Below are 23,572 nucleotides of genomic sequence, written 5' to 3'. Positions count from 1 at the left end.
CAACTCAAAAAAGACAGTTTTTGAGTGAAACCACTGAGATTGAGTGCATCTGACTTGTTCCAAGTGAAGTTCTGCTCTGGTGAGTTTGCGAATCAGATTTCTCCCCAGGGCTGTCTGGGCCTTAAACCTCTTTCCTTCGGTCAGGCAACACCCCGTCATAGAAGAGAGACCAGAGCTAATATAGATGGAATATTTAATAACATGTTGATTAAATTATTAATAGTCTGTAGTAAATCCTACCCAGTTTATATTTCAAAGGTCTTTTCCGTGAGTTCTCCATTTCATTCTAAGGGAATGAACTCCATTCATGCTTTACTAGGGAAATAGTTTTGAGTAAACCATAAATTATAAATGTGGATGCAAAAATTTCACATTTATCACTACCTTGAAAGTGGCCATAGCCACCTTAATGTATATGAATAATTAGCTAACACTAGTGAACAGTCAGTGTTATAGTAGACATACATTACACACATGATCTTTAAACAAGACTGAGACAATGGACCTTTCTATGACTTGCGTGAAGACAATATCTTGATCATTTTTTTATTGAATTGAAGCTGGCATTTGAGAAAGCAAAATGACATCTGGTAACTTTAGAGCTTACTTTACGAACATAAGGATTCTGAAAATAGAATTTATTGCATAAGCCCACATTAAGATCATTTGATTCTTCCTCTCTCTGCTAGTCGATGTCACACAATTTGCAAACACAGGGATCTTATATTATTTTCACTATTGAGGGATATATTATATATTTCGAGAACAAAGTGTAGTGAAAGTCTTGGCTTCCGTGTGAAATCACAGATTTTTGTATATCTGGAAACATGGACAAGTATAACAATAGAAGTTTATTTATTCAAACTTAAGCTTTATCTCTGCAAGAGAATATCAAAAATAAGGAGAAAATCCTTTCACAGTAGAAAAATGTATTTCAGAGTTATCAGAAGCAGGGAAGCCTATGATTGTGTGTGCGTTCTCAGTAATGTCTGACTCTTTGCAACCCCATGGACTGTAGTCCACCAGGCTCTTCTGCCCATGGGATTCTCAAGGCAAGGATACTGGAGTGGGTTGCCATTTCCTTCTCCAGGGGATCTTTCCCAACCCAGGGATCGAACCTGAGTCTCCTGTGTCTCCTGCCTTGCAGGCAAATCCTGTACCACTTGAGTCATAAGGGAAGCCCAGGTCTGTGCTTGGAAGCATAAATATAGACATTATGAATAAAATGTGAGAAAAACTATTGAGTACCCTGTAATATCCTTTATCTGTGGAATCTGAAAGAAATGATATAAATGAACTTATTTACAAAACAAAAATAGACTCATAGACACAGAAAACAAACTTATGGTTACCAAAGAGAAAGGTCGGGGAGGGACAAATTGGGAATAACAGACGCGCATCACTACAGATAAAAGCAGGTCGACGGCAAGGACCTATTGTATGGCACAGTATCTTGTAAACACCTGTAACAGAGAAGAATCTGAAAAATGTGACTGCTATACACCTGAATCAACGTAAATCAACTGTACTTCAATTTTTTTAAAAAGAAAAAGCTTAAGAGAAAAAAAAACTATTGTGAACACTTTTAAACTAACTGTGGCTTGAGATTATAGAAGTCATATAGGAAGTGTATTTCTCAGTCTAATTTAAAGATCGTGTACTGATTTTCTATAAAGTGGACTATTCCCTAATTTGAAGATTATAATCTCTCCAGCTGCTTAAAATTTCATCACGTAGTTCTAGCTTCTTAAACATGGTCTTGTTTTTATGGTTTTACTCTCGTTGCTTGTTTCTTTTGGGAGATGGCAGGTGTGGAAGGGTGACTTAGCTGTGGGGCGGCTCTTCACCCCTCCTGCATGCATAACACCCCGCACATGCGTTTTGGCGGGAGGGCAAGGATGGAAGGTGAGCCGAAGTCCCGGCTGCAGTGGGCAGAAGACATGGGAGAACGATCCCTCGATGGATCACAGGGGTACTAAAGACGCATCTTCCATTTCAGTCTAGGGGTCTGAATGAGTTCCCCTGTGATGCTGCCCTTCGACCCTGAGATTCCTCTAGATCGTCTCTGCTCTGTGCACAGACCCCAGACTGGTGACCTTCCCCAGTGTCGGGGAGCTTACGCTGGGTGGGGGCCTCTGGGCACGCTGGAAACACGACTGTCCGTGATACGTCCGTATGGAGGAGACCAAATGACAAGCCCTCCGTCACTTGGAGACTTGGGGAGTGTGGAAATAAGAGATGAGAAAATAAAACAAAAAACAGAAATGACCTTGGCTGTCTTGCAATAGCCCCCATACCTAAAATCACAAAAAGATACTGGCCCTGCCAAGTCTAGATAAACAAAACAAATCATTCTGTCCTGCAGCCTAGAAAACAAGAACTCACTTCTTCGCTTGTTTTATCTCAAATTTTTAAACATTGTCTTCCTTTTTCTCTTTTTTCCTCCTTTTTTAGCTCATGAGGACTTCCCTGCTGGTGCAGACGTTAAAAGCGTTTGCCTACAATCTGGGAGGAGAAGAAAATGGCAACCCACTCCAGTAATTTTGTCTGGAGCATCCCATGGACAGAGGAACATGGGGGCCTTAAGTCCATAGAGTCACAGAGATTCGGACACGACTGAAGTGACTTAGAGCACACAGTCTTAGAGACCCGGGTTTGATCCCTGGTTGGGGAAGATCCCCTGGAGGAGGAAATGGGAACCCACTCCAGTCCTCTTGCCTGGGAAATCCCATGGACAGAGGAGCCTAGTGGGCTACAGTCCATGGGGTCGCAAAGAGTCGGACATGACTGAGCAACTTCACTTTCACTTTTTCACCATCTGTGTTTTTCGGTACAACTCCTGCTGAATGGTGAGGGGTGTAGGCTACCTTGTCTCCAAGGACAGCAGCACCTCCTTAGATAGGCAGGAGCTTCCAGACACAGTGAGCTGGGTTTCAGAATCCTGAATGTGGCAGAGCAGCCCCTCACCTCCAGGGACGTTTGAGATAAGAAGTGAATTAGGGAAGAAAGATTTCTTTCTGGCCTGGTAATTGCATTCCCTCACAATCGCATTAAGGACTCCTTTCCATTAAAAAAGAAAATACCAAATTAAAAAAATCATCAGATGCTCTGAGTCCATTAAGTGCTGCCTGGCTGAGATAGGACCAGGGCAGGTGTGTATTTCATTCTCATCTCCTGCCGAGTATCCGGTTCCCACAGAGGCAGCGGTTAAGGCTCCATCCTCTCTGTGTGACTTCACACTTTATTTTGAAGTTGAAGATGACTTGCAAAAGCTGCCCGATCACAGCTCAGTCCCAAGGTGTTTACAGCTGGGCATAGCTGAGAGGTGTACAGAGCTGGACAAAGGTCACAGACCGCCTGGGACGAGACATTTATTTAAGAGAAGAAAAATGAAATGTGAACACTTTTTTTTTTCCCCTTGGGTTTATAATTACATTTTTTTTATTCATTCCTATTGCTTTTTATTTAAGGATCTTTCAATGGTGAACTCAACTCGAAACATTAAAAATGTAAAACTGAACTCAGTTTTGCTCCTCATTAACAATTTGGGATAAAACTAAGAAAGGGAGACTGATTAAAAATTTTAAAAAAAGTAAAAGACAATGTTTTGAGAGCAGTTTAAGTATAAAACTGAGAAAAAAAATGGAGAGATTCCCCTTATACTTCCTCTCCCACACATGCAAGGAAGGCTGATTTTCAAGTCAAAATCTAGAGATTATAGGTAGTGTGGTCTCTATTTCACTGGTTCACAATACAGATGCTAGATGTTACCACTAAGAAGTCATGCTGACTTCAGAGCCAGCTCTTGCTGCACTGCGCCCCAGTCTCCCTTACCTCTCCTCACTCCCCCACCCCCCACAACCTTTGCCTTTCAGGCCTGAATCCCTCCCCTGGCCCCTCCCAGCAGCCCTAGTCTGAATCCTGAATCAGCCAGTCCATGGGACTGACATCTGTGAGGCCTTAGCCTCACTCCCTTGCTCGACATTCTAGAATATTCTGAGGACTCTCTGTCCCCAGCGTCTCCCTGTGGGCTTTGAGCTAACGATCTCTATGGAAGAGTTGATGGACAGTGCAATCTAGCTGACCTCCTTCCTTCCCTCCGTGCCAATCAGCTTTATCAGGGAACACATCTTAAAAAGTAATGTTCCTGTTAATACCAGTCCCAGGGTATATATCTGGGCAGTGCAACTTAAAGCATAGATTATTCATTTTTACTTTCACTTTCATTTTTACTTTCACTTTCATTTTTACTTTCGCTTTCTGTATTAAAAATCATTTTATAGAAAACAAAGAAGATATACTTTATAAAAAAAAGCAAAATATTTAATTTTATGCCATCTAAAGCTAATTATTATTTCACCTATTTTTTTCCAACCTTTTTTTTAATAGTAGAAAAAGTTAGAAACATCAATAAGGTATGTGTGGTGTGTGGTTTGTATGTTGAACATGCATGTGACATTTTTATAACTGGATATCTTTTTTTTTTTCTTTAACCAATCCAAGATTGTTGAATATTTGGGTGGTTTTCTACATGGATTACATATATATAAAACTGAAAAGAACATCTTTGAATAAATATCTTTGCATGTTGTCACTTTTTAAGACATGGGATAGATTCCTAAAAGTAGAGTTTTTTCCAGGTCAAAATATACAGGCATTTGATGTATAATGCCAACATTTTCAAGAAACATTATACTGTTTCATTCAACCCAAAACAGTGAAAATAAAATCCTAAACTTCCTAATAGCTAGATAAGTGCTTGGAAATCATCTTTAAAAATTCATGTGTTTAAGTAGACATAAAATTGTCATTGTTTTAATGTTTTATTATAACATTGTTTTAGATGTTTTAATTTATTTTATTATAAATGAAATTGAATATCTTTCATAGACTTCTTAACCGATGCATCATTCCTTTTTATGATCACTTGCCATTTTATGGATGCAGTTTTTTATCTTTTTTACATACACATTGATTCGTAAGATCCCATCATGTATTCACCTTGTAGGTCTTTTACGTATAGAATTGGTTGAGATCCCAGAAGACAAAACAAAAGACAGAACTGTCATTCTAAGTGACTAATCGAAGAGTGCTGAGTGATGAGAAGACCCTGTGAAGACATGGGCCTGGTGAGGTGGTCAGAGCAGGATGAAGGGTACCCTCGGCCCATAATGGTGGGAAACGGCCCCCCCAGGGGATACGGGAGTCAGGAGATGCTCTGGTCCCTCAGGGGAGCCCTGGGGCTGGTGGAAAGAGGGCCCTGGAGGAGCTGTGAGCTGTAGGGCAGAGTGGCCATCGCCCCCCAGAGGTCTGGCGGGGAAGTCCAGGCCATCCTGACACCCTCTTGGACTTCTGTCCCCAGCAGCCGGCCTTGTCCCGTCCCAGCCTCTCCCGAGGGAACCGCCTGGAAACCCGGGGAGGCCGTGAGGGGAAGAGGTGATGGTGGGGAGGGTGTGGAGACAGAGAAGCAGGTGGAGAAGGGAGGAGGGAGGATCTGGCAGAGGAAGGTCTCCAGCCCAAAGGCCTCCTAGGTTTCCTTGTCTGCACATCAGCTTCATCTTGGCACTTTGTTTATGCTATCTGAGATAGACACAGGTTATATATATAATTTTAGGCAGCCCAGATGAGTAATCCTTTTCCTCTCAGCTTCTAGTTTTGGAGTTTCACTAATGAGGTCTTTATCAGCAGGGTACTACATAAATATTAATGTATGTAACTTTCTAGTACTTAAAAAAATGGATTTTTTTTTTCTGGAAATCATTTTGATATATGCTTTGACGGGTATATCTTTTTTCTCCACACATTTTTGCCTGGTTTTAGAACCATTTTTTATTCAAAATCCATTTCCACACACATACTCTGTTGTCATTTTGAATCCCTCCACCCTGTACCCACCTCCCTGATGATACTGAATTATCTTTTAAAATGCCATTACCAAGCTGTTTTCAGTTTTGTAGTTTTTAATACAAGGTCTCTCTTTTCACACAAACTCTCTACATTTAGTTTTACAAAATTTCTTCTTTAAAACTTAGGGGAAAAATAGTTATTAAAAACATACTTTAAGATTTTGATGGGAATTAGTTTGAATTCATAGATTCATTTGGGAAATTGTCACCTGGGAATATTGCATCATCATTTACTCAGACCTTTCATACACCCCTGTGTGATACTAGACATGTTTCAAATATGACTTTCTTCAGATCAATAAGTAAAGGTCTTTGTAAGTTTTTCCCTTGATAAGTTATATTTTTTTATATGAATGGGAATTTTTAATGATAATTCTTGATGTTTTTGAAAACTGTTTCTTTTATACATTTGTTTTGTAACTCTCACACTTAAGGACATCTCTTCATAGTTAGTGATTTTCAAAGGAAGCAGTCCTGTTATCCAAAAATACCATTGTCATGGTGTCTATAGGTTTTTTAAAAATAATTTTTCAGTCAGTCTGTCTGTCTCAGTGCTTACAGTGGTACTTAATTTTTGCCTTTGAAGTGATGCTTTGGTTTCCATGTCCTAGACACCATTCAGTTCTGTAGATGTTTACTTTGTCTGGCTTCATGGAAGGTGTACCTTTGGCTGCTTCATAGTCAAGTGCGGTACAGTTATTTTAAGAAATAACTTCCAGACCACAACCACCACAGCAAATGACATTGATGTGAGGGGATGGGTGTCCTCACGAACCTCATGGTGGCGATAATCTCTCAACATATGTGTGTATCAAATTGTTACCTTGCATACCTTAGCCTTACACAGTGTCTTATTTCCATTATAACATTATCTCAATATAGTGATCTCAAGAAAGGTGAAGAAGTAGTTTTAAACTAAGTTAAACCTGAACATGCCTAGTAAGGAAAGAACGGAACTTCATCTCTCGCAAAAAGTTCTGTTCTGATGGTGTGGATTTCAGCAGATGGCCTGTCCCGAGCCTCACAGGCCACTGGCTTCTCTCACTTCCTCTTCCCACCAGGCTAGTGGCCCCCGCATTCCCCCAGGCCCAGCCTCACCCAGTGCCCAGGCCCCTGGACAGAGGGCTTTTCCTAAATGATCAATCCGAATCTGCTATTTCTCTCTTGAGAATCACCCAGCAAGTCCGGCCCTTAGCTCATAGGATAAGATGCACAGTCCTTAGAAAGCAAAACATATTCCTTTTGTGGGTGGCGGGGCCTCCCTGGCCTGCCGCCACCAGCCACGCTCGCAGACCTGTTTCCACATCCCTCCCGTTGCCTGAGTCCCCCCAACTTCCCCTGCCTCCACCCCAGTGTACTGTGTCCAAACAATGTAAATGTACTGGACAAGCTGGATAGGCGAGAAGACTTCATTCAGGAGAATTGCAGTAAGGGGGAGAGACTGGATCCTCTGTCCTGGAACAGAGGTCAGGAAGACTTTTGAGTGCAGACGGCAGCTGGTGGAAGAGCTTTGGGGGCCCGAGAGGGAGATGGATGAGCACTTTGGCTCTTCCTGAGTCTGCATATGATTTCCTTGGTGATTAGACTTCCTATGTTTGCTCATCGGTATGCATCAAGGTTGGGACTCCCCTCCCCTGGAGAATGGGAGACCGAGGCGCCCTCACCTCTGATGACTGCGTTTTAAAGGATCAACTTCTGAGTCATTGAGAAAGACTATCCTGGATTGTAAAACCAGCAAGAGTCTTTTTAGAAAGATTGACATACATCTCAAAGGGATAAGGGGAAAAAAAAAATCTGCAGTGAGATTTAAGAGTAAATGTTCTTTAAAAAAGGAGAGGAGGGGTGGGTAGAGGCCTGGAATCAGGAAGACGTCTGTCTGAAGTTTAGTGTCACCGAGGGGATGGGTGAGGCCATTTCAACCACCTGCCTGACCTGCCCTCAACTGAGTTACCCACTGGCCTATCCCCAGGCTCAGCGAAAGTGAGGGTGTTGATCTCTCCACACACTGAAACCTTCTTTAAGACCTCCTTATAAATAAGCAGGTCTTACTTTTTGGAGTCTCAATGGCTCTGGTGATTCTAATTTATATACCTCAAGTCTGACCTTGGTTATGTATGTTTCCTGTGTTTTAAGAAATATTGGAAAGATTTAAAAGAAATATCACAATATCATATCTGATTGCATTTGAAAGCCTTGCGTGTGCCTCTTAGTGGCAGTATTGTCAGTCTCCTTTAACAGGAGAGCTCATCTGTGCTTAATTTGAGAAGCACCCGGCTCGGTGCAGTATTGTTCGTGATGCAAGAATTGAGCAGTATGTACCTGCAGGCGTGAGAGGACCCAGGTAGGAGCAAAGCCGTGGAGAGCAGGCCGGGGCCCCTCCTGCCTGGAATTGCTGCCCCCAGTTCAATACTGGTCGTAAGTTTCGCTTTGTATCATTCATTCGAGAAGTTCTTGTCAGGGAAGCAAATGTATATGGTGGTGCTCACATACACAAAGAATTGAAATGTAGCTTGGAAAGCTGAGGCAGCTGGTGCCAGTCAACCTGGAATGCTGTTGTGTGTGTGGACTTGATTGATGGTACCAATAGGCAAAATGGAAAAGCCATTTGATTATGTGCAAAATGTATCTCCTCATGACCACATGATATATTTTCCCCAATGGAAAATAGATGCCTAAGTCAGGCCCTACACACAAAGAAATATGGATTTGCAGTTGTCAGCTGTGTGTATGTGCAAAGTCACTCAATTGTATCTGATTCTTTGCGACCCTATAGACTATAGCCCGCCAGGCTCCTCTGTCCACGGGATTCTCCAGGCAAGAATACTAGAGTGGACGCCCTGCCCTCCTCCAGCGGATCTTCCCGACCCAGGACTCAAACTTGCATCTCTTCTGTCTTTTGCATAGGCAGGTGGATTATTTACCACTAGTGCTACCATACCATGTTGCGTTTAATTGTTGGTGACTAGTCATAGCTCAGTGCTCAAAGACTTAAAGGTTAAAGAAGTTGGTGCTGTGAACACATTGCTTTCTGATGTGTTGCTATACTTCTTTTTTCTTTTTTTTTTTGATGTGTTGCTATACTTCTAAGGTGACAAAAAAAGTTTGTATACTGTTACCTCCATGATATTTTTCATTTAGATGTTTATTAGACAGATTACCCAATGGCCCACATACATTTCTGTAAAAAAATCGCATCTGTTTTTAATCACATGGTGTCCTATATGGACTTCGGTATGCTGACCAACAGCGTAAAACACCAGTGCACAGTAAAGGTTTTCTGGAGGCTCCTGTGAAAGTTTAGCCTGGGAACTGTGTGGTCTCCTTCCACACCGCAGTGTTCCTGGGGGCAAGGGACCAAGAGACAGAATGTCCTATACGAAAGGGCATCTGTGTAACTGAGGAAGCTGCTTGGCCACTCCTTCCAGCACTGATCCTTGTGGCTCTGCAACCTTTGGTTACAAACTGAGTCTTCCATGTGATTGCTAATGATTAGGGAGCAGTTGTGTGGAGAGAGTTGTAAGGACTGCCCTCACCCTTCCCTGCTTGGCAGGGCTGCTAGCTCTGAGTGTGGTACCCTACCTAAGCTGGGGTTTTGGCACCCACAGCAACAAGGAGTAGATAGAAAATCCCAAACTGCAAGTAACATCAAAATGAGATACATTTGATGTCCCATAATGGAACTTGGTCTTGATGTACAACATATGTACTACATATGTCTAGAGGTAAACTTGAGTGATAATCTTTTTTTAAAGCAAATTACTTACTGGAAGTGGGCTAGCATTTTATGGGTGTAGTTTTTGGAAGCTGAGGGGTCATGGGAACCATGAGTTTTATTGGGCAAGGGAGGGAGCAGAGAGATGTTTGTGTGTTTTCTGCTGTGTTATTTTTTTAGCATCATCATTTAGCACCTAGTTCCATGTTTGAGTAATTGTGTTAGTTTCATAAATACATGAAGAAGATAAATGGAAGGAAAGGGAAATGGAGGAGAATGAAAAGGGAGAAAAAGAGAAAAGGGAGGAAGGCAGGGATGGAGAGGAAACAGACAGAGGGAGGGAGGGAGGGGAGGATGAGGAAAGCGTTCAGTTAGGAAGTACAGAGGAAGAGACCTCCAGAAAGAGAGGTAAAATTAACACCAGAACAATCAGTTTTGGCTGAGAATGTCACCAGTTTCATGTGAGGTGGGGTTCATGAATCACCTTTGAGGTACCCAATTTAAAGAACGCTTGTGGCCTTCCCTGGCACTCCAGTGGTTGGGACTTCACTTTCCAATACAGGTGGTTCAGATCCTTGGTCAGGGAGTTAAAATCAATAAAGTCTTTAAAAATGGTTCACATTAAAATTTTTTAGAAAAATTGAAAATATGTAAACACACTTGTATAAAGAACAAGAGAATGAGCAGAAAGGAACTAAGTTACCTGTGAAAAGTCCACTCATGCAAAATGTATGCATAAAATTATAATGAATAGAAAGTAAAAGATAGAAGGTGTATCATTGGGGTTTTATAGATCAACATGGGAGAAAATGACACCAAATTTGGATTAAATTCAAAGTAAATCCTTTAGCACAAGAAATTACTGAGGCCAGAGATGTGCGGGCTTCAGGCATCTTGGGCTTCTCCTCTTCCCCTTCTGACCTGACCTCTCTCGCGCTGGTCCTCTTCGTGGACGAGTTCAGTCATCTTGTTGGTAATGGGTGTACAGGCCCTGTTCTAGATTCCCTTGGGTTAACTTCCAACAGAAAAGAGAGAACACATTTTTTTCCCCCAGTGGTTCCCACACAAGTTGAAGAATTTGTTAGTTCTTCCTCGAACCCAGCACAATAGGGAGGAAATTTAGTGCATTCTTTCCTTAGTTCAGGTGACATGCTTCACTTTAGATAAGGGGTGGAGTCCCACCTCCAAATACATGAATGTTGAGAAATGCTGTGGCCCAATTCCTATACAGAACATTGGAATACTTCCCCGTAAGAAGGAAGAAGAAATGGCCAGGAGACGTCACAGCAGAGTCTATACCAGGAGAGGCCCCTGGGAAGGAGTGGCCTCCTGAGGGTCTGTAACCAGAAACAGGGGGGCCAGGGTCATCAGGAATGCAGGCAGGGGCTCGCCACTCACCATCCTGTCATCTATTCTTCCTGTAGACTATCCTGTTCATCTCTTCTCTGCAGACCAAGTGGTCCTTCATTTCTATGGGATATATGAGTTTTTTCTTTTCTCTCATAAAGTCTCTCTCTCATAAGATATCTCTCCTGCTGCCTCTCTTTCCCACTCCTTCCCTGTGTGTCTTCCATCCTGTGAATCTATGTCTCCTTAGCTCTAAGTACATAAAATATGTGAGCATAGACTTTCTTATTGACAATTTCTGGTAAATTCACCCATTGGTGGTGAAGCATAATATAAGCATTGCTCTAGGGGAGACATGTCTGTCCTTTAGAAGTATTTCTTCCTCAAAAGATGATGGTGATGAGTTGTAGAGATGAACTTCAGTGTGTATGTGTGATAGGAGAGGCCATTCTTTAGGAACTATGAAGAAGCGATTGCTCATCTCAGTTTGACCTGAACGACATGGTCAGTATCTTCTAGAACTGTCTGACTTGAACCCTTTGGCCTAAAGACTTTACTGATTTGTAACTAAACATGTTCCTGGGCTGCTTTAGGATGATTACTTCAGATTTTAAAGCTTTTAAAAAAAAAAAATTGGCTTAAAGTACACTACCCCTCCTGCCCAACTTGATCTTTCAAAGGTGATTGCACATCGCGGGCACAAAACTGGTGTATTTCTGTGCAGGGTCTGTGTGTGAGGACCATGTTCCTAGTGAAGACACAGCCCTGAACAGCTTCACTGGAACACTGCAATTGATGGAGCATGATATGCCTCGCATGCATTCTGCTTATGGGACCGAGGGCATGGTTGTGATCCAAGTTTTCGTTCCTGATACTTGAGATGCATGTGGCAATACATTTAAAATCCAGTTTAAATCTTACATCTCTACCTTTAGGTTCTGGGTGAATTCGAATATTGGTGTCAGAACGTGACCTGAGCCTCTCATTTGAAATGTAGCAGATCAACCATCTTCTTGCTCTGCTTTCTGTCTCATTCCTACCATTGATGTGCCAAGTAGAGCAAAAGAGAATTTCATCTGTCATAAGAACCTCCTCTTTTTTCCCCCAGTCTCCCTGAGTCTGCTCCTTCTGGACTCTCTCCGTGATCTGGTGTCACTGCTTGTGTTTAGGTGGTGGCTCCCTGCTGAAGATGAGCAGGCCTTGGGTCTGCAGTCCAGGTGGAACTCAGGTGTGTGCTGGTGGCCACAACCCTCACTGTGATGCGTCTAATTAGGGAGGGCTTGCAGGGCAGCAATGCTACAGTCTTGCTCCGGATGGTCCTTGAGGTCAGATTTTACTTAAAGCAATGGTACCCACATATATTTATTTATTGGGCATTACTCTTCTACATGGATTCTTTGTTATGCCCTGTATTTCAAGTTCAATAGGGCATCAAGTAAACTGAAAGCTGTTGTTACAATTCGAGCTTTAAATCTTCCCAAGCTAGGGGATATTCTTATTAGGTTGAACCGTATGTGTTTGCTATAATAATAGCTGGTCAAGCAGAGTCAAGTATTGGCTTTTTTATACAATGCAGCTTTATGTTTTCTCATGAAATTCCTGTGATATTTTTGTTCCTAGAATTATCTTGAGACTCACCAATAATCATGGATTCGTCTTCCTTAGTATAACCTGGCCTCTATCAAGCTAAATGCTGAAGGAAGGTTGACAGCGCTTTTAGGGTAGATCTGAAGGGTATGTTTTTCTCTGGTAGAACAGATTTGATAGCTACTGTTGTATTTTGTTATTTGGACAGAAATTAAAGATAAAGGAGTGCTAAAGAAGTTCCAAATTTTAGAGTCAGATTTATTTTCACAAATAAGATGGCAAGGACCAAAATGGTACCTCTTCCCAAGTGACATTAGGATTTAAAGTGTGAGAATAAGTACTTTTTAAAATAATGTGCTATATGCATAATGTTATTAGAATTACCGGGCAATCTTTATCTAAATAAATACAAGCCCGTGAGTAAATGAATTTTAGAATAGAGTCAATTCTGGAACACAGCTAGTATGCCAGAATTCAACACTGCAGCGCAAACTAGCTCTAATCCACAGAGGAAATCAGTTGCTTCCAAACCCTGTCCTGTGGACGAAGTCCCTTGTGGTATATTCTGGATAAGTGGAAATCATCTGGGAGAGATGCGATTAGTGTTTACTGAGTGGAAACCAGGCGCCAGGCATTTACTTGAGTCACAGTATAAACTCTGTTGTTGTTTAGTCGCTATGTCCTTTCGGACGCTTTGTGACTCTGTGGACTGTAGCCCGCCAGGCTCCTCTGTGCCAGGCAAGAATACTAGAGTGGGTAGCCATTTCTTTCTCCAGGGGATCTACCCGACCCAGGGATAGAAGCTGTGTCTCCTGCACATGTCTCTTGCATTACAGGCTGATTCTTTACCACTGAACCGCCTAAGAATATGGGCTTAAAGGATTCAAGGCAAGACAACTACAAGAAAAGAGTAAAGATTCACAGTTTGTGGTCACGGATTTTGTTGGATATGATGAATCTCATAAAGGCCAAAACAAAGCATTACCATAACTTAAGTCATCTTTGTGTTCTCAGCTTATATCCATAAACCTTCACCAGCCTCTGTTCTTGTTGGGTTCTGCCAGTCCCCACATTTGGGAACTCCAGGTCGGTGCCAGCCCTCAGGTCAGGAAACGGGTGGGGAGAACTTCTATGGTGCAGTTTACACAACGTGCAGACAGTTCAAACATAACTGTCGTCTTCAGTTAAACATGGCATATGTGTTCAGTCGCTTTAGTTGTGTCCAACTCTTCATCACCCCCATGGACTCTAGCCCGCTAGGCTCCTCTGTCCATGGGATTTTCCAACAAATATACTGGAGTGAGTTGCCATCCCCTCCTCCAGGGGATCTTCCCTAGGGATGGAACTCGAGTCTTTGCAGGCAGATTCTTTACCCACTGAGCCCCTGAAGCAGCCCAGACATGGCATTTCCCCCCTTTAAGTGGAAGAAGCTGAGACCCAGCTTCACTCTGGCCCTCAGGAGTTCCAAAGGTGAAACCCTGGGCCTCTTCCCTTCTATACGTGATGACCACTTCAGCAGGAGCTGGGATGGTCACGTTCTGCTCACTTGGTTGTCCTATTTCCCGTCACATTGAAGTCTCATCAATATAAATACTGTACAGGTTTCCTGAGTAGATTCAAAGACTGAATAAGACACAATGCTATTAATTCTGCTTGGTAAACCGCATCATTTAGTCATTGGTAATGTCTCATGGAAGTCAGCATTGTCATCTTTTTAATGTTAATACCATTAGGGAGATAAGTGGGGCATTACCATAGGCAGGTGTGTGGCTTTGACAGTGTACAAAAGATATTACCTTAAAAATTTCAGATACAAGACTCTCTTAAATGGAGTACTCTCCAAGTTATTTTTTTCCTGCTATCACCAACCATCTTATTTGCAGACTTACTATTTTCTCATCATTATCTTGTGTGATCTAAGTTATGTAGGCTTCAGTTTTTCAGGATACATTCCAAATCTGCACATGCTTCCTGATTGGGAAAGATTGAGCTCATTTAAAGGAAAAAAAAAAAATGAAGCACGACATCCTATTTTTAAATTCTTCTCATGTTTTTGTTATGCCCGATGTCCGAATCCCCGAGCGGGAAGAGAGAAGGCTTCCAAGGCAATGCAACTCGCAAAAAAAGGGAAGTTTATTACTGACTCGAGCCAGGGCCTTCTGCCTCCGCCATCACAGTGGTGCAGGGTCAGAAAAGCCCTGAGCCCAAGCTGTTACAGAAATTTATAAGACATGCATAATCAATTAGTAGCTGGCTTAAGCGGATTGGTTACATGTTTACAAAGCAATTCTATTGGTACAGACTTTCGCGGGCTTTTTCAAACCTGGGCTTTCGCGGGCTTTCTCAGACCTGGGCTTTCGCGGGCTTTTCAGCTTTCCCCTTTGTCTCTTACTGGGCGCATATTGATTGGCTGGCTTCAGGTTACCTGATGGGGGTGGGGAATCTTACCATTTCGGGGAAAGCTAAAACTTAGGTCCAGGCTGCCTGTCATGGAATTAACCCTGGCAGCCTCACATTCCCCCCTGTCTTCTTGTTCCTATAGAGGAATCTTTCTCTTCATCCTGGGCTACCATCTGATATTGCTGCCTTAATACCATAATCTGAATTGTATTGAGACGTTCTTTAATAAATGACATTAGCCGGTTTAAAATACAAGGGCCAAATGTAAGTGTTAATAATAGCACTATAAGTGGCCCCAGGAGGGTGGAAACTAAGGTGGTCAGCCAGGGGGAGCGTTGAAACCAAGACTCAAACCATCCCTGTTGGGCCTCTCGTTCCCTCTTACGTTGCGCCAGCCCTTCTCTCACTTTTGCCATAGATTCTCTTACCACTCCTGTATGGTCTGCATAGAAACAACATTCTTCTCCCAGAGCCGCGCAGACCCCACCCTGTTGGAGAAAAATTAAGTCTAATCCTCTCCTATTCTGCAAGACCACTTCAGACAATGAAGTCAGAGACTTCTCTAAGTGGCTGATTGATTTTTCTATGCGAGCTATATCTTCATCTATGGCGGCTCGTAGGGAGGAAAACCCTTGGCCTTGCAGAGACAGTGAAGCTATTCCTGTCCCTGCTCCTGCCAGCCCAAGACTGAACAAGGCTGCCATGGTAATCGCACTGATTGGCTCTCTCTTTTGTCTTAGCAATTCCCGGTCCCAATGTGAGTACATAACCTCTTCAGAGTGGTATAAGATTTTTGGCATTACAGCAACCAGGACACAGAATTCTTGATTCTGGTTAAAAACCTTCACATTTAAACATGGGGTTAGCCCAGTATGTGAACAAATCCACCAACCCCCAGCCTCTGGCACAATCCAATTTTTGCCATGTAAGCGTAGGTTACTGATAGTCCGGGCACAGAGGGGAGTTTTATCACGTGGCACTGTGCCCAAACAGAGTCCCTGTCCCCAAACTTCATTCATTGTGAGGCCAACCTTGCGTTCTTCCCATCGGCATTGGGGCGGGTTCTGGCCTGAAGACAAGTGGTAAGAGACATTGAGGCCTATAGCCTCATAAAAGGGTGGGTGAAGATTATAACAAAGCCAACAGGACTGGGTCGCGTTAGGGTTGGTATGGTTTAAGACCGTAAAGGCTGCATTCACTAAGGCCCATAGGGGGTCCTGAATTGTTGAGCTAATGGTAACAGCCAGAGGGCCAGGGGTCTCTGTCAATTTGCCTCTAAGGCTCGGAGTAGAGGAGATGTTAAATGTTCCCGGCGAGCTTGGTCTGAAGGTAGTTGGCTTGGGGGTCGCCTTGTGCCCCTGTAACGTTTTGATCAGATTGGGACCTAAACTATGTACCTGCACTGGCTCAATAACCTGTTTAATGATCAAAAGCTCGCCTGGGTAGGGGCCGGGCCAATTTACATGAAGCTGAAAACCCCAAGTCAGTCCTGAGGTCCAGCGGTTTTCTTTTTTCGCCCGTTCCTGGTTAAATTGTACTCGTACCTGAGGGCCATGGTGTCTACGGTCCTTGAAGGTGAAGCTAACTAGATCTCTGTTTCCGACATCCCACCTCTGGGGTCCATCACAAGAGGTCACACAACTCCAGCTCCTGCAATAATAGCTTTCTATGCCACCACAGGTTTTCCAGTTATTTCTTACATAGCCCGGGCAAGCCCAGAACCCCAACCTATGGTTTTTTATCCCATCCCTATAATACTTATCATAGAGACCGTCCTGCTTTGCGAAGAGGCTTGAGAGGTCGAAGTTCAGGTCCGGCCACCAGGTGTTCGGAGGGTGGATTCCTGATGTCTCATTGAGCAGCTCATGAGTTTGCCCGTCGCTGAGTTTCCAGGTGATCTTAGCAGGTTGATGGGGGTTATGACTGGTCGCTCCTGGGTCGATGAGAGCTGCCATCAGCAGGAGAATTAGGAGGCCTCCCGGCGGGCGAGTTTCAGTTTCAAAGGATTTGACGGGTGAGGACTCGCCTTCCATTCTGCTCGTGCTTTTTCCTGTTCTTCCGGCGTGGCTTGCCGCACGTGATTGCAGTGAACCCAGGGTCCAATTCCGTCGACCTTGACAGCAGTAGGAGTGGTAAGGAGAACAACATAAGGGCCTTTCCATCTAGGTTCTAATACTCTAGATTGGTGTCGTTTTACCCAAACCCAATCACCTGGGCCAATATTATGTGAGGGAAGAGCCCTCCTGTTTTGGCCCTCGTGTATCTCTCGAATCAATTTCCAAACATGGTTATGCACCTTACTTAATGCCATCAGAGTTTGCTGGAATTGTCCCAAAGTAGGGGGTGGCAGGCATTTTCCTTCGAAAATAGGATACACAGGAGGGGGTCTCCCATATAAAATCTCAAAAGGAGTAAGATTCAGCTTATAAGGGGTGTTACGCGCCCGAAAGAGTGCAAAGGGAAGGAAGGTCACCCAGTCCCCGCCAGTCTCTATTGCCAACTTTGTCAAAGTTTCTTTTAGGGTCCGATTCATTCTCTCAACCTGTCCTGAGCTCTGGGGATTATATTCGCAATGTAACTTCCATTTCGTCCCCAGAGCTTGGGCCAGCCCTTGTACAATCTGGCTCACAAAGGCAGGTCCGTTATCAGAGCCCATAGTCACCGGCAGCCCATACCTAGGCACTATCTCCTCTAAGATCTTCTTAGCAACCACTATTGCTGTCTCTCCCTTAGTGGGGAAAGCTTCTACCCACCCCGAGAAGGTATCTACCAGAACCAACAGATAGCGATACCCGTACTTGCCTGGCCTTACCTCAGTGAAATCTATCTCCCAGTGTTGCCCTGGCTCCTCCCCCCGGTACCTCATTCCCGAGTGCTGCTTCTTCTCTGCCCTCATCAGCTGGCACGCTTCGCAGGCTTGAATTATCTCTCGTACAGCTGCATTTTGTCGAGGGAACCTCAGGCAGGCCGTCTGGAGAAGTGTTAGGGTCTTTTTTTCTCCCAAGTGGGTAGTTGTGTGCAGGTGTTCACACAGGTGACGACCCAGGGTGGCAGGCAATATCAGGTTGTTGTTTTGGTCCCGGTACCATCCATCTTGGTCATCCTTCTGGAGGGTGGCATCCTTGTTGATCCAAGCGAGATCAGGGAGGGAATAGTCGGGGACTGGCGGCAGAGTCCCCATACCAGGAGGTGGAAGTCCCACAGCTAATATGGGGGCGGCGTAGTCCCGGCTAGCCGCTTCTCGAGCGGCCGCATCAGCGGCACGATTGCCCCGCGCCTTAAGGTCTTCTCCTTTCTGGTGACCGGGGACATGTACTATTGCTACTGCCCGGGGCAGTTGGACAGCCTCCAGGAGCCTGCGAATCTCGGGCAGATTTTTGACCTCTTTTCCCTCAGCTGTCCGAAATCCCCTTTCTTGGTATATGGGACCTTGAATATGGGCAGTGCTGAAAGCATATCGGCTGTCAGTATAAATGGTGACTCTCTTCCCTTTGGCTTGCTCTAGAGCCTGTATTAGGGCAATCAATTCTGCTTTTTGCGCAGAAGTGTTTGGGGGAAGTGTCTCAGCCCATATCGTCTGCCCTGAATCATCAACTATGGCGGCTCCCGCCTTCCTTTGCCCATCTTTTACATAGCTGCTCCCATCGGTGAACCATACTAGCTCACTGTTGCTTAAGGGAACATCAGTTAAGTCTTTTCGTGCCGCCAGGGCCTCAGCCAGTATCTCATTGCAGTCATGGAGAGGGCGGTCCTTCTCTGGGTTAGGTAGGAGCGTGGCCGGATTTAGGAAGCAAGGGGTCTGAAAACGCACCCGTGGGGCATCGAGCAGCAAGGCCTGGTAGTGTGTCAAGCGGGCATTGGAGATCCACTTACCCGGCGGCTGCTTTAAAACCCCTTCGATGGCGTGGGGGGTGTACACCGAGAGTTGCTGTCCATACGTCAACTTGTCGGCGTTGCGGACGAGGAGGGCTGTAGCTGCAATGATGCGAAGGCAAGGGGGCCACCCAGCGGCCACCGGGTCTAATCGCTTCGAAAGGTATGCTACCGGCCGCTTCCATGGTCCCCATTGTTGCGTCAAGACCCCCTTTCCTATTCCTTGCTTCTCATCTACAAACAGCTGGAATGGCTTATTTGGGTTAGGCAGGGCAAGGGCTGGGGCTTCTAGTAGGGCCTGTCTAAGCGTCTGGAAAGCCTTTTTCATTGGCTCAGTCCAAGTCCAGTTTGGGGTCTCTTTACTTCCCTCATACAAGGGCCGGGCCTTCTCAGTAAACCCCATAATCCACAGTCTGCAATATCCAACAGTCCCCAGAAACTCTCTCACCTGGCGAGGGGTTTTGGGCTCTGGTATCTGCAATATTGTTTCTTTCATGGCCTGAGTTAGCCACCTTTGTCCCTGCCGGATCTTATACCCCAAATAGGTGACCTCTTGCCGGGCTATTTGTGCCTTCTTTGCGCTAGCACGATACCCCAAGATGCCTAGGGTCTGTAAGAGGTCCCCGGTGGCACGGCTGCATGCCTCCTCTGTGGTTCCAGCCAACATGAGGTCATCTACATATTGTAGCAGAATGACCTCTGGGTGGCAAGCCCGATATTCGCAGAGGTCCTCACTCAGAGCCTCATTAAACAAGGTAGGGGAATTCTTGAACCCCTGTGGGAGACGGGTCCAAGTTAATTGTACTACCGGTTGGCCCTCCCCCTCAGTCCACTCAAAGGCAAATATCTCCTGGCTCTGGGCCGCCAGGGGTAGGCTGAAAAAGGCATCCTTCAAGTCCAACACAGTATACCAAGTGTACTCAGGCAGTAAACTGCTCAGGAGGGTATATGGGTTAGGGACAGTGGGGTGTATGTCACTCACCCGCTTGTTGACTTCTCGCAGGTCTTGGACAGGTCTGTAATCTGTCCCCCCTGGCTTCTTCACCGGCAGTAAGGGGGTGTTCCAAGGGGATTGGCATCGCCTGAGAATTCCGGCATCCATGAGACGTCGAATGTGGGGAGTGATCCCCCGCCGAGCTTCCTGGCTCATGGGGTACTGTTTCACCCTCACAGGAACTGCCTCTGCCTTTAGCTCGATGACGACCGGATGTCTCTGTTTGGCTAGTCCCATCCCTGCCGTTTCTGCCCAGGCCAATGGGTATTTATGGACCCACGGTTGTACATCTAGTGCTATGGTCTCTGAGGGCTTAGGCACAAAAAGTCTGTATTCATCTCTTAAGGCTAGGGACAAGACATGTATCGGTTGTCCAAGTCCATCCGTGACTGACATTCCCCCAGGGTCAAAATGGATCTGAGCATTAACTTTAGTCAACAAGTCCCGTCCAAGTAGAGGGGCTGGGCATTCTGGTATCACCAAAAACGAATGGGACACCTGGTGGGTCCCCAGATTTACTTTCCGTTCTGTGGTCCAACAATATCTTTTTGTCCCCGTGGCTCCTTGCACTAAGCTGGTTTTTTTAGACATTGGTCCCAGTTTTTTATTTAAAACAGAGTGTTGGGCGCCAGTATCTACCATGAAGCCAACGGGTTTCCCCTCCACATATATGGTTACCCAGGACTCGGGGAGGGGCACCGAGTCTTGACTCCCCTAGTCACTGTCTTCCCCCGCATATAGAACTCGAGTTCCAGGGGAAATTTTCTCTCTCTGGGTCATTCCTCTCTTTGAGTCCCTCTTAGGGCACTCGTTTTTCCAGTGCCCCTGTTCTTTGCAGTAGGCGCACTGATCCTTCTTTAGGGCCTGCCTTTTTGGTTTTTCTTTTTCTCCCATCCGGGGGTCTCGAGGTTCCCTCAATTCTGTTCCGGCCTTTATCCCAGCAAAAAGGATCTGGGCTAGCTCCCTCTGGTTCTTCCGGTTTTCCCTCGCCCTATGTTCCCTATCTTCTTTCCTGATCTTCTCAGCTAATTCCCTTTCCTCCCGTCGAATTCGTTCTTCCCTTTCTTCTGGGGTCTCCCTATTATTAAATACCTTTTCAGCTACTTTCAGTAAATCCTGTATTGTCTGTTCTCCCAATCCCTCTACCTTTTGTAATTTCTTCCTAATATCTGGGGCTGCCTGATTTACAAACGCTAACAGAACTGCAGCGCGTGACTCCTCAGCCTGGGGGTCCATAGGTGTATATTGCCTGAAAGCTTCCATCAGCCTCTCTAGGAAGGCTGCTGGGCTCTCAGTGGGCTCTTGCCTTACTAGATTTACCTTTGCCAGATTCGTCGGCTTTCTTGCTGCAGCCCGCAGGCCAGCCATTAGAGTCTGGCGGTACACTCGGAGATGCTCCCTACCCTCCACCCGCTCAAAATCCCAGTTAGGCCGCAACAGAGGAAACCCCTCGTCCACGAGATGAGGCTGGGCGGTTGGTCTCCCGTCGGCCCCCGGGACCCGTTTCCGTGCCTCTGCCAGGATTCGCTCCCGTTCTTCCGTGGTGAAGAGCACCTGCAACAGCTGTTGACAATCGTCCCAGGTGGGGTTATGAGTGAACAAAATGGAATCTAAGAGGTCAATGAGGCCTTGGGGTTTCTCTGAGAAAGGAGGGTTCTGGGTTCTCCAATTGTACAGGTCACTCGTGGAAAAGGGCCAGTACTGATAGGTTCGCTCTCCGTCCGGGTTAGCTGGTCCCACTCGGACGGGGAGCGCCTGAACAGTGGATGAAGGTAACTCTGGGTCCCCAGGGTCTTGTCCACCTCTATCTCCCCTAGTTCTCCCCCGGGTCCCCAGTGCCGGTCCCCCCTCATGGTCAGTTCCCGTTGGCCCTTTTAAACCTCTCGGTTCACCCGTGGGAGCTTCTCTCCTCGGAGGGGGTTGCGAGGAGGGCACATATGGCGGAGGCCTTATCTCCGTTTCTAGATCTATCAGGTTTGGATAAGATGATTCCTGAAGGACTGGTTTTGGGTCTTCTTTCTTTTTGGTTTCCTCCGGGGGGATCTCCATCACCAGGACCTGTGAATTGGAGGAACTAGGAAGTGTATAAACAAAAGGTTTTAACCATTTAGGTGGATTTTCCACTAAATCCTGCCAGACCATGACATAGGGGACCTGATTCGGATGGCCCCAGGGATCAGGAGCCATAATCTTCTCCTTCACAGCCTGTATGATGGACGGTTGAAAGGTGCCTTCCGGAGGCCATCCTACCCGAAAGGCGGGCCACTCTGCAGAACAAAAAGTTATTAATTTACTTTTCTTGACTAGTAAAGACAAGTTATGGGCCCTGGCCCTGACATCCGAAAAATGGTCAGTCATGAGAGAAAGTGGGGTAGATTCTCTCTGACCCATGGTTAAAATAAATGGTAAGGAAGAAAGAGAGAAAGTCACTGAGAACGACCACCAAAAATCCTACCGGGAGTGGTGGCGGCCAAGAGGTTGGGCTTATGGTATGCTTTTGGAACTGTTTATGTGCCTACGTCGTTGCACGGAAGTTTTCTTGCTGGGGGCGGGCACCCTAGGGGTTTCTAGCCCGTTCCGTGACCCCCTTATCCTCTCACGGGAGTCTTCAAGTGGCAGGCGCCCTAATGGCCTTTAAGTGCCTGACCCGTGCCCACAAGAAGAATTTTAGGCCACGTCCTCAGTTAGGGATGTTAAAGGAGAGTTTCACCCGGTCGGGCTCTAGTTACTGAGGCTCACTTATTGTAGGGCCTTCAGAGTCCGCCAGAGTGTAGCCCTGGCCAGGATTCATCAATTGCCCCACAACCGTTCGCCTGTTCACTGAAACTCCCGAAAAGAAAAGGAGTGGAGGGGAGATCGGAGAAGAAGAGAAGGAGAATAAGTCAGAAGAGAAAAGAACGATGCCCCAGAAGAGAACGAGAATAGAGACAATGCCGGCACACACAAAAACACGGAGAGCCGAAGACAAACACACGGACAAACAAACGTCGGCCGACGACACAGCGCTGGATTTTCGGGCCCCCTGAATTTTACCTTACCGAATGGCGTCCGCTGTTCACCAGACTCGGGGTCGGGAGAGGAACTTTCTTCCGCGCGGAGTCGGCTGCCTCCCAGCGCGTCCGCTGGCCTTGGCCTTACGCCGGCTGGTCCCCCCCCTTTCTAGAAAGCCTTCCCTGCAGAGTCGGCTGCCTCCCAGCGCGTCCGCTGGCCTTGGCCTTACGCCGGCTAGTCCCCCGTTACAGAAAGCCTTCCTTCTGTGCCAGATACGCACCCTCCTGCTCCCCAACAGGGCCCTGAATTTACTGTGGTCTTTCCTGAGCACCGGTGTTATTATTTATCCTTCCCCCTTTGTCCTGGAAGCGTTCTCTTCTCCCGGTCAAGGGATCCCGGACGAGCCCCCAAATGTTATGCCCGATGTCCGAATCCCCGAGCGGGAAGAGAGAAGGCTTCCAAGGCAATGCAACTCGCAAAAAAAGGGAAGTTTATTACTGACTCGAGCCAGGGCCTTCTGCCTCCGCCATCACAGTGGTGCAGGGTCAGAAAAGCCCTGAGCCCAAGCTGTTACAGAAATTTATAAGACATGCATAATCAATTAGTAGCTGGCTTAAGCGGATTGGTTACATGTTTACAAAGCAATTCTATTGGTACAGACTTTCGCGGGCTTTTTCAAACCTGGGCTTTCGCGGGCTTTCTCAGACCTGGGCTTTCGCGGGCTTTTCAGCTTTCCCCTTTGTCTCTTACTGGGCGCATATT

The 23,572-nt window shown here is 45.8% G+C and overlaps 1 protein-coding gene across 1 annotated transcript in view; it reads right to left on the bottom strand.

Annotated features, from left to right (window-relative positions):
* The window catches only part of LOC136176348 (uncharacterized), a 43,332-nt gene extending 20,429 nt beyond the window's left edge, over window positions 1–22,903 (bottom strand). The window contains 2 exon segments of the mRNA XM_065946516.1: window positions 17,552–22,086; window positions 22,858–22,903. Of these exon segments, the coding sequence (XP_065802588.1) occupies window positions 17,552–22,006 (4,455 nt within the window). The 5' untranslated portion in view covers window positions 22,007–22,086; window positions 22,858–22,903.
* Between the last annotated feature and the right edge of the window lie 669 nt (window positions 22,904–23,572).

The sequence above is a fragment of the Muntiacus reevesi genome, chromosome 10 (assembly GCF_963930625.1).
Source record: "Muntiacus reevesi chromosome 10, mMunRee1.1, whole genome shotgun sequence".
NCBI classification, from domain to species: domain Eukaryota; kingdom Metazoa; phylum Chordata; class Mammalia; order Artiodactyla; family Cervidae; genus Muntiacus; species Muntiacus reevesi.
The sequence above is the reverse complement of the archived record's forward strand: the minus strand, read 5'-3'. Positions and strand labels throughout refer to the sequence as shown.